At 40.3% G+C, this 11,703-nt stretch overlaps 1 protein-coding gene across 2 annotated transcripts; it reads right to left on the reverse strand.

Annotated features, from left to right (window-relative positions):
* Positions 1 to 1,069: 1,069 nt before the first annotated feature.
* LOC116411543 (neurofilament heavy polypeptide-like) lies at positions 1,070 to 9,500 on the reverse strand. Of its 2 annotated transcripts, XM_031903992.1 has the most exons (15): positions 8,935 to 9,500; positions 8,672 to 8,767; positions 8,423 to 8,590; positions 8,225 to 8,305; positions 7,914 to 8,063; positions 7,246 to 7,329; positions 6,906 to 7,055; positions 6,105 to 6,188; positions 5,626 to 5,775; positions 4,477 to 4,560; positions 4,006 to 4,164; positions 3,470 to 3,550; positions 3,090 to 3,173; positions 1,549 to 2,926; positions 1,070 to 1,364 (listed from the first exon to the last, which is right to left on the reverse strand). In XM_031903992.1, the coding sequence occupies exons 1-15, from the start codon at positions 9,237 to 9,239 to the stop codon at positions 1,359 to 1,361; spliced, it is 3,060 nt and encodes a 1,019-aa protein (XP_031759852.1). In that variant the 5' UTR covers positions 9,240 to 9,500; the 3' UTR covers positions 1,070 to 1,358. The 2 variants fall into 2 exon arrangements, with proteins under 2 accessions (XP_031759852.1, XP_031759851.1); XM_031903991.1 differs by lacking the exon at positions 1,070 to 1,364 and having other exon boundaries at positions 1,393 to 2,926.
* Between the last annotated feature and the right edge of the window lie 2,203 nt (positions 9,501 to 11,703).

Consider the following 11,703-nt stretch of genomic DNA (forward strand, 5'->3'; position numbering starts at 1 on the left):
CATCAGTCCCTGCCCCAGTTTAGCTTACAATCTAAGGTCCCTATCACATTCCCATCAGTCCCTGCCCCAGTGAGCTTACAATCTAAGGTCCCTATCACATTCCCATCAGTCCCTGTTGCAGAGGAGCTTACAATCTAATGTCCCTATCATATTCCCATCGGTCCCTGTTGCAGAGGAGCTTACAATCTAAGGTCCCTATCACATTCCCATCAGTCCCTGTTGCAGAGGAGCTTACAATCTAAGGTCCCTATCACATTCCCATCAGTCCCTGTTGCAGAGGAGCTTACAATCTAATGTCCCTATCACATTCCCATCGGTCCCTGTTGCAGAGGAGCTTACAATCTAAGGTCCCTATCACATTCCCATCAGTCCCTGTTGCAGAGGAGCTTACAATCTAATGTCCCTATCACATTCCCATCGGTCCCTGTTGCAGAGGAGCTTACAATCTAAGGTCCCTATCACATTCCCATCAGTCCCTGTTGCAGAGGAGCTTACAATCTAATGTCCCTATCACATTCCCATCGGTCCCTGTTGCAGAGGAGCTTACAATCTAATGTCCCTATCACATTCCCATCGGTCCCTGTTGCAGAGGAGCTTACAATCTAAGGTCCCTATCACAGCAACACAAACCATGGGCAATATAGTCAGGAGCCAGTTAAGCTGCCTGTAAGTTTTTGGCGTGTGGGAGGAACCCGGAGTACCCAGAGGAACCCACTAGGACACGGAGAGAACATACAAACTCCTAGCAGAAGATACTGTATGTGCTCATCAGTTTTATCTGAGAAATTCTATTGCCTATTTACAAATTTGCTTTCCCATCTCTGGTGTTCATAGATAATGGAGATGGTGGAGGAGAACTAGAAAATCAAGAGAAAAGTTTGTTTTTGGTTTGTAACGGTGACACTTACTTCTTCTCCGGGTCTTTTAAACTGCTCACTGCATTTCTCACTGATACGATAGTTTACTTTGCAGTCGGCGCCATTGTTCTGCAGGCGCGGATAACTTGCATTGCCTGCTCCTCCGACGCGCCGACGGCTTTTGTGTATAATCCCTCCTCCTTTCCCGAGCAATTCTACAAACAAAAACAAAAGAACAAATACATTTGTGGAAATCCGTATATCAGGCACATAGAATAAATCCTAAATAGCCGTTTGCTTTCTGACTGGCCAGACTCCATGTATTAGATAAACAACGTTAAAGAAGCCCCAGCCCAACTATATCCAGAAAGGCAAAAGTTCCATTTGTAACTGGCCGACCGGCCAACTTACTCAGGGTTACTTTTTCTCCTTACCTTCAAAATTGCTCACTGCATTTGTCACTGATGCGTTTGCTTTTTTCAGAATCTGCATCATCCGTGATTAATTCTGCGGAAAGAAAAGAAACATACGCATATAGAAAGCTGATTATGGGGTGCGTGGAATGTACCCTAAAGAGCTCATTCTAAACTTCCACTTCCATGATTTCTAGTAGTAACTGAGTGGGGAACTGCTGGTTGCACAGGAATAGTCTTGGCTAAAGTGAAGATCAAACAAGAAAACGTGAGCTTACCTTACTTTGGTCTTTTGGTGAGTCCTTCTGGGATTGACCTTTAGATGTCTTCCCAGTCTGGGTGGGCCGCTTTACTGGTGGTGCCTTTTTGGCTATCTTTGCAGTCCCACCTTTCCCAGTCTTTGCTGGGCCTCTTATTGGCACTACCTTCTTCTTTGCACCAATGCCAGTTTTCACTATCCTTCTAGGCTGTGAACTTCTCTGTAAGGGTCTTTTCTGAGTCTTTGCTGGACCTTTAACTGGCTGTGCCTTCTTTGCACTACTGACCTCTATAGCCTTTTTTCCAGCCTCAAAATCTTTTTTCTGGGCTTGTTCCTTAGAACTTGCCCCAGTTTTTGCTGGATCTTTTACTGGTGGTTTGACCTTCATCGCCTTCTTCTCAGCCTCTGAATCCTCTTTCTTGGATTGTTCCTTAGAACTTGTCCCAGTCTTTGCTGGGCCTCTTATTGGCACTACCTTCTTCTTTGCACCAATACCAGTTTTCACTATCCTTCTAGGCTGTGAACTTCTCTTTAGGGGTCTTTTCTGAGTCTTTGCTGGACCTTTTACTGGCTGTGCCTTCTTTGCACTACTGACCTCTATAGCCTTTTTTCCAGCCTCAAGATCCTTTTTCTGGGCTTGTTCCTTAGGAATTGTCCCAGTTTTTTCTGGATCTTTTACTGGAGGTTTGACTTTCATAGTCTTCTTCTCAGCCTCTGAATCCTCTTTCTTGGATTGTTCTTTAGAACTTGTCCCAGTCTTTGCTGGGCCTCTTATTGGCACTACCTTCTTCTTTGCACCAATGCCCCTTTTCACTATCCTTCTAGGCTGTGAACTTCTCTGTAGGGGTCTTTTCTGAGTCTTTGCTGGACCCTTTACTGGCTGTGCCTTCTTTGCACTACTGACCTCTATAGCCTTTTTTCCAGCCTCAAGATCCTTTTTCTGGGCTTGTTCCTTAGGAATTGTCCCAGTTTTTTCTGGATCTTTTACTGGAGGTTTGACTTTCATAGTCTTCTTCTCAGCCTCTGAATCCTCTTTCTTGGATTGTTCTTTAGAACTTGTCCCAGTCTTTGCTGGGCCTCTTATTGGCACTACCTTCTTCTTTGCACCAATGCCCCTTTTCACCATCCTTCTAGGCTTTCCCTTTAGGGGTCGTTTCTTAGGACCTTTTAGTGGTGTTGCTTTCTTTGCACCAACCTCTAAATGATCCTTCTGAGATTGTTCCTCAGAACCTTTCCCAGTCTTTTCGGGATGTTCTGCCTCCTTTGGGCCACTTTCTTTTTCATCCTCTGAATCTCCTTTCTGTGAAGCAGACACGGAATCCTTACTAGTCTCTGTGTCTTTTTTCACAGTTTGTTGCTTTAAGGAACTTGGCCTTTTCCTTACAACTTTAAGAGTCCTGCACAAAAAAAGACTAAAGTGAGTATACAGTCACCTTACAGTTGGTCATACACTGCCAGACCCTATCATATGGGGAGATCACCAAACAAATGAATCTGGGTCTGATTTCCCACACACATTTTGGGTCAAATTGTGCCAATATGGATGTGTAGATATCTCACCTCTTATTCTGGATTCTGCCTTTTCCTCTTTTTAATACTCTTTTTCTTGGGACTATTTTCTTTTTAGTTGCATCTTGCTGAGCCCTGCACAAACAAACAAAACACAGAATTTACCACCCAGTCTATAAAAGTACCGGAATATGTGCCCATATTGATCAGTGAACCAAAGAAACTGGTGGGAGTGAACACGATTATCATTTATCCGGTTAATAAAAGGTCTTAATAACTTAGGTCTCTCCAACTGCTTCTGGGCTACAAACACAAGATGCCAAGGAATACATGGCTGGGGGGTGCAGGGGGTGCAGCAAGGGGGGCTGAATGTTAGATTGGGTGCAAACGAGCAACAACAAATTCATAATAAATCAGCTACAGAAACTTACGTGCTCTCCTCTGACTGAACCTCCTCTCCATCCACATCTTCTTTTTCTGGTTCAGTCTCTATAGGAGGTTTAGGACGACTCCTGCACAAACAAAAAAGGCAACAGATAAACAAAATGTCTCATCTTCAGTGTGTCCTTACATACATTGTCAATTGTCAAAAAGTCATGATTTTCAGAAAAAACCCAGTGAAATCCCTAAAGTGTTGAGATAAAAGAAAGAATTTCAAGGAAAGTGAAGGGACCTCTGCCATTGGCTTCTACATGAACTCGGCAAGTTAAATCTAGCCAATTGTCGAATTCGGATTTTTAGCTGTTTAGATACATCTCAGAAAAGGTGCAGCGTTTTTTCTCTGCAACTTTTTAGAAAAAAAATTTGAATCGAGTTTAAAATTGAAAATGGATGGTTGGTAAACGAGTCCCAAATGAGTCCCAAAGTGACCTCTAAACCTGCCCCTATGTCTAAAATACTAGTTCCTGTTAAATACATATAAAACCAACCAGATCAGAGAATTTAGGAGTAGAATTTGGAAACTTACGGCTTCTGCTTTGGAGCTGTAGCGGAAGGTTTCTTAATAGGAACCTTTTTCTTAGAAGACGTTGTTGGAGGTTCTGGTTCATCTTCAGCCTCCTCGTCTTCTGCTTCTACAGCTTTCTTAGTGATTTTCTTCTTCGGAATCACTTTCTTTGGTTTAACCCTGCGCAAACCAGAGTAGCACACAGTTGGTAACTTATTGGAGCACTTATTTTGGCATCACTAAAATAACAGCTTGAGAATCATTTAACCCAAAATACATCTAATTGATACAGGAAATTAAATTGATTCTAGAAGAATCTTCTAGTAAACTATCTGGATATATGTTTGCAACTGCCCCACTCTCCATTGGGTGACAGATAACTGAACGGCTGGATTGGGCCATTGACAAAGTTACTGACAGCTAATGGATGCTGGTAGGTGTAGCCCTCTTGGACCTATGAAATTATAAAAAACCCCAAACCCAGAAACTCACTTAATTGGCATTTGCTCCTCTTCCTCTGTTTCTTCTTCCTCTGATTCAGGTTCAGCCTCCTCCTCTGCCGGAGCAGATTTGGACCTTAACAAACAAAAGGTTCAGATGATGAAAAAATGAACTGATTTTGTGGGCAATTCATTGTAATACGGTGAGAATTGCTTGGGCCTAGGACACTCGCTGCCAGCAACTACTGCAGGGTCTGGTGTTTAGTATTGTTTGTAATAACTCTCCTATAGTATATCTATTGTACTGAATCATTATGGGATCTATTGTACTTAATCATTATGGGATCTATTGTACTGAATCATTATGGGATCTATTGTACTTAATCATTATGGGATCTATTGTACTGAATCATTATGGGATCTATTGTACTTAATCATTATGGGATCTGTTGTACTGAATCATTATGGGATCTATTGTACGTAATCATTATGGGATCTATTGTACTTAATCATTATGGGATCTATTGTACATAATCATTATGGGATCTATTGTACTTAATCATTATGGGATCTATTGTACTTAATCCTTATGGGATCTATTGTACTTAATCATTATGGGATCTATTGTACTGAATCATTATGGGATCTATTGTACATAATCATTATGGGATCTATTGTACTTAATCATTATGGGATCTATTGTACTTAATCCTTATGGGATCTATTGTACTTAATCATTATGGGATCTATTGTACGTAATCATTATGGGATCTATTGTACTTAATCATTATGGGATCTATTGTACTTAATCCTTATGGGATCTATTGTACTTAATCATTATGGGATCTATTGTACTTAATCATTATGGGATCTATTGTACTTAATCATTATGGGATCTATTGTACTTAATCATTATGGGATCTATTGTACTTAATCATTATGGGATCTATTGTACTTAATCATTATGGGATCTATTGTACTTAATCATTATGGGATGGGCATATCAGCAAACAGACATATAATGCTGAGTTGGGCTCTAGGTACTGTCTGGCTGGGGATGATTGGCTGCAGACACTGAGCATAGGAACTTAGATAATTCAATTTCTTCAATAAAATGTTGGGTTCCATGTTTAGTTTACAAAAAGCAACCAGATCAGACAATATAGAAGGTACGTTTTGAATTCAAACTTAGGAAACTTACGGCTTCTGTTTAGAGGAAGGTTTTTTCAAAGGAAGTTTCTTTTTAGAGGGTTTCTTTGGAGGTTCTGGTTCTTCCTCCTCTTCTTCCTCTTCCTCTTCAGATTCAGCTTTCTTAGTGATCTTCTTCTTAATCACTTTCTTTGGTTTAACCCTACACAGACAAGAGCAGCACAGAGTTAGTAAGTCATTGGGACCAGGGCCCTACTTTATTTCTGGTGTCACTAAAATGATAATTACACCATAGTCAGGAATGGGATTGAACCATAAAATAAGTAGATTCTCCAAGAATCTCACGGTAAATCATCTGGACAGATTTCTGCCATTGCCCTACTCTGGTCACATTGGGGCCATTGGGTGACAGAACTGCAGGGGTGGGGCTGAATATATTACTGGGAGCTAATTGTTGGTGGCAGCTGCAGCCCTATGGGGCCGATAGACATAAAAAGTAAAAAAAAAACACAGTTCAAGCCCAAAACTCACTTAATTGGCATTTGCTCCTCTTCCTCTGTCTCTTCTTCCTCAGATTCAGACTCAGCCTCCTCCTCTGCCGGAGCAGATTTGGACCTGAACAAACAAAAGGTTCAAATGATGAGAACATTGTTAACTGTATATCTCCTATAGTATATCTGTTGTACTTAATCATTATGGGATCTGTTGTACTTAATCATTATGGGATCTATTGTACTTAATCATTATGGGATCTATTGTACTTAATCATTATGGGATCTATTGTACTTAATCATTATGGGATCTATTGTACTGAATCATTATGGGATCTATTGTACTTAATCATTATGGGATCTATTGTACTTAATCATTATGGGATCTATTGTACTGAATCATTATGGGATCTATTGTACTGAATCATTATGGGATCTATTGTACTTAATCATTATGGGATCTATTGTACTTAATCATTATGGGATCTATTGTACCTAATCATTATGGGATCTATTGTACTTAATCATTATGGGATCTATTGTACTTAATCATTATGGGATCTATTGTACTTAATCATTATGGGATCTATTGTACTTAATCATTATGGGATCTATTGTACTTAATCATTATGGGATGGGCATATCAGCAAACAGACATATAATGCTGAGTTGGGCTCTAGGTACTGTCGGGCTGGGGATGATTGGCTGCAGACACTGAGCATAGGAACTTAGATAATTCAATTTCTTCAATAAAATGTTGGGTTCCATGTTTAGTTTACAAAAAGCAACCAGATCAGATAATATAGAAGGTAAGTTCTGAATTCAAACTTAGGAAACTTACGGCTTCTGTTTAGAGGAAGGTTTTTTCAAAGGAAGTTTCTTTTTAGAGGGTTTCTTTGGAGGTTCTGGTTCTTCCTCCTCCTCCTCTTCTTCCTCTTCAGATTCAACTTTCTTAGTGATCTTCTTCTTAATCACTTTCTTTGGTTTAACCCTACACAGACAAGAGCAGCACAGAATTAGTAAGTCATTGGGACCAGGGCCCTACTTTATTTCTGGCGTCACTAAAATGATAATTACACCATAGTCGGGAATGGGACTGAACCATAAAATAATTAGATTCTCCAAGAATCTCACAGTAAATCTAAACATTCAAAAAAACACAGTTCAAGCCCAAAACTCACTTAATTGGCATTTGCTCCTCTTCCTCTGTCTCTTCTTCCTCAGATTCAGACTCAGCCTCCTCCTCTGCCGGAGCAGATTTGGACCTGAACAAACAAAAGGTTCAGATGATGAGTAAATTGTAATCAATGTAATCATTGTAATACGGGGAGAATTGCTTGGGCCTAGGGCCGGGGCAGCCAGCAACTACTGCAGGGTCTGGTGTTTAGTATTCTTTGTAATAAATCTCCTATAGTATATCTATTGTACTTAATCATTATGGGGTCTATTGTACTTAATCATTATGGGATCTATTGTACTTAATCATTATGGGATCTATTGTACTTAATCATTATGGGATCTATTGTACTTAATCATTATGGGATCTATTGTACTTAATCATTATGGGATCTATTGTACTTAATCATTATGGGATCTATTGTACTTAATCATTATGGGATCTATTGTACTTAATCATTATGGGATGGGCATATCAGCAAACAGACATATAATGCTGAGTTGGGCTCTAGGTACTGTCGGGCTGGGGATGATTGGCTGCAGACACTGAGCATAGGAACTTAGATAATTCAATTTCTTCAATAAAATGTTGGGTTCCATGTTTAGTTTACAAAAAGCAACCAGATCAGACAATATAGAAGGTAAGTTCTGAATTCAAACTTAGGAAACTTACGGCTTCTGTTTAGAGGAAGGTTTTTTCAAAGGAAGTTTCTTTTTAGAGGGTTTCTTTGGAGGTTCTGGTTCTTCCTCCTCCTCCTCTTCTTCCTCTTCAGGTTCAACTTTCTTAGTGATCTTCTTCTTAATCACTTTCTTTGGTTTAACCCTACACAGACAAGAGCAGCACAGAGTTAGTAAGTCATTGGGACCAGGGCCCTACTTTATTTCTGGCGTCACTAAAATGATAATTACAACATAGTCGGGAATGGGACTGAACCATAAAGCTAATCTGAAGGGGAACAACCCCATTCAATTCAAGAAACTCACTTAATTGGCATTTGCTGCTCTTCCTCTGCTGTTTCTTCTTCTTCCAGCAGCTCAGTCTCCTCTGTCTCAGCAACGTCAGTTCTAAATAAACAAAAGGTTCAGATGATGAAAAATTCCCTAAGTGATTAACCCTCTTATACCCCAGACGCTGACCCTATGGTCAATATAAAGGCTTGATTTTGGATTTAGAAAACTTACGACTGCTGTCCCAGAGCTGCAGAAGAAGGTTTCGGGGAAGGCAGTTTCTTCTTCAGTTTCTTCTTGAGACGCTTTTTCCGAGGGGGTGGAACAATTTCCTCCTCCTCGTCCGTCTCTTCAGGTTTTGCAATTTTCGGCGCTTTCTTTTTCAGCTTCTTCTGTTTGACCCTGTAGAAACAAGAGCAACACACAGTGAGTTACCTCTTTCAGCCACAAGCGGGCGCCGCTGTTTGTGATCGGGAAACTTACACAACTGCTTTTGTTTCTTGCTCTTTGGCTTTCCCAGTAACTATCAGCCATTCGCTGTCGGGTGAGGTCTCCTTCCTCAGCTTGTAATATAAATACCTGCAATAAAGCACAATGTACATTTCCGTAAGTGACTCTGTAGCAGTGTAGCGGCCCAATTAAAAAGTATTATATATAATGGACCTAATACTGGGTTTTGGGGCACCTACCCAAGTACCTGAGTGACGTCCACCCCAAATCCCTAACTGTTAAACAAAGGGACTCACCATCCAATGCCTTCAACCAGTAAAACTATAACCATTAGAACCACAAACACAATGTATATCCATGTCTTGTCGGACGTATCGCCATCAGTGTTGGTTCTGGTTTCTGGTTCTGTTTCGGGTAGTGGTCGTTTAATTGTTTTCTCGTGTTTTCTCCAGTCAATGAGATTTTTCTCTGTCTCCGGTTTATTCTCTCCTTTAGCGCTCAGCAGTGTTCCGATTACAGGGCCGCGTTTCTGGGCCACATCTGAAATGCAAAGAATAATTGTTCCGTCACCAATGTGGGGGTCAATAATGTTGATATTCATTTACTAAAGGTTCATAATGAGTATGGGAAGGCATAAGGCTTATTCTGGGGGGCATTACAAAGAGGGGTATAATCACCAAGGGGCCCTGAATATTAAGGTACCCCCAGTAATTCTAATCACTTAGTTGAGACACTGGGCCGGTTCTTCTGTTCACTGAAAACGGCATCGGGGGAACTACTGAGGGAGCCCTAAGTTATGATTGGCCAATCACCGCGTCAATCTCAGTGGGTCCTGCCTTGTTTTCCTAATTTGGAAAACCAAGGGACATGTTTACTAAGACTGGAGATAAATATCACTGGTGATGTTGCCCATAGCAACCTATCAGCAATTAGATTTGAACAGTCACCTACAAGTTTGAAATCAAGAGCAAAGATCTGACTGGTTGCTACAGGCAACATCACTGGTGATATTTATCTCCATTCTTAGTAAACATACCCCCAAGCAGGAGTTTTTGACTGTGGGGGTGGCCTGAGGGGTGACTAACATTAGGCCCCCCCATTGATTATAATTTGGATTACTCTTTACATCATACTAAACGTTAACTCATATGGGAACAACCCCTTTAATATTTTATCGTTTTTCCTTTAAAGTCTCACCTAAATTTCTTTTCATATCCATAATCTGAACTGTAATTTCCGGAACAGGCTCATAGACAATTCCGTCAGTAGAGAGCCGAACTGAGTAGGTGCCCCAGTCCATGCTCTTGGCGGGATTGATAACCAGAGAACAGTTGCCTCTTGGTAGGAGAGATGGAAACACCTTAAACCGATTCCGGGATTTGGTTGAACCCCCCTGATTGGTCCCAAAAAGACCAACGAGGGGGATAAAACTTTCCCCTCCATCGATGGTTTTCACCCATTCTAAATACAGCTGCTCGGGGTTAATAGTCGAATTACTGCTGAAGGTGCAAGGGATCATATTCCAGGAATTCACCTTCAGTTCAATCAGATTTCTGTAAAGCGTAATATTGCTTATATCCGCAGCTACAGGGAGAGAGAGAAACATTTCATTATTCACCGAAACAGCCCCTTACCCCCCAAAAATAAAGCAGTTGAAATAAAAAAAAGGCAAAGTTGTCCTTTCTCTACTGACCTGACATTGTAGGAAAAATAAGGAAGAGTCCAAGGGTAATGAACCACCACAAAGCCATGATGGTTCTACGGTGGCTCCCCGAGGGCTCTTTCCTTCTGTTTCTGAGGGATAAAAAGAAAGAATAATGTAAGTGACGGTACATATTATTATTTTTACATTATTCCAAGACCAACATATTCCATATTCCAACTGCTATAGTACGTAATAGCCACGCTGCCCACAAGAGCTTACAGTCTAAAAGGTGAGAGATAAGTTAGGATATATGTATGTAGCACTATACAAAGATATAGGGGCCCATTTACTAAACAATTTTCAGATAAACTCGTATTTTTTCTAAATTATAGAACATTTCGGAATGTATGCGAAAATTTCGGTAAAATTTCAGTAAATTTCCACGACAAAAATCGAATTTTGCGCAAAGAATAAGAACATTTCGGAATTCGTCAAGGCTTTGGTTACACTTTCATCGGGACTATATTTTCGCCAGGTTTGACCTGTCGAGTCCCATTGAGTCGTATGGAAGGCTTCCAAAGCCAGAACTGTTTTTGGGACTTTTCGTCAGGAACATTTTGTGACAATTGCGATATTTTCTTACGAACGATAAAACCATTGTCGAGACATTTTAGAACTACAGAAATTATTGAATTTATACCATACCGCGTTTCAAGGCCAGAAAAAAAACAGTAAATGTGCCCCATACACACACACACATATATATATATATATATATAAAGCATTTAGCTAAGGCAGTTAGATAGGGATAAGGAACCAACTTGGGTTACTCAGATCCATAACCAGCTCGGTACAACAAATACAGAACAAATGGCAAAACCCAATCATAACTATAAAATGATTCACATTTAGTGGGCCGGAAGATAAACAGATAGAACTAATCACTAACGCATCTAAAATCAACTATGGCAGTTAATTTCGTTAGTTTAATTAGAATGCCCATCCCCCGCTTACCCTATTAGTCTATTAAATAAAAAACGGTTTTCAAAAATTACCTTGAATTATATTTAAAAAATAAAGTTTCTATTCTCTGCATGGAGAACTGTGATGTTCTGCTCATCCAACGCAAGGAATAAAGGGAATGAGTTGCCGGGGCTGCTCCCCAGCTACAGGCCATTGTGACATCACACAGGGTAGAGCTACACTAGGTTACTGTAGCAACAGGCATTATGACATCACACAGAGGATCAGATCTGTTGATCGCTACACAGGAGGGGATTATACAGGATATTGTCTGTCTCTCTATATTCAGTGGAACTATTCCACAATTATTCAGTTTCCAAAACCCAATTATACCAATTAATCCCCTCAATATAAACCTTAAATATTTATCAGAAAGTGATTACACCTATTGGCGGAG

This window comes from Xenopus tropicalis, chromosome 6, assembly GCF_000004195.4.
Source record: "Xenopus tropicalis strain Nigerian chromosome 6, UCB_Xtro_10.0, whole genome shotgun sequence".
In the NCBI taxonomy this organism is placed as follows: domain Eukaryota; kingdom Metazoa; phylum Chordata; class Amphibia; order Anura; family Pipidae; genus Xenopus; species Xenopus tropicalis.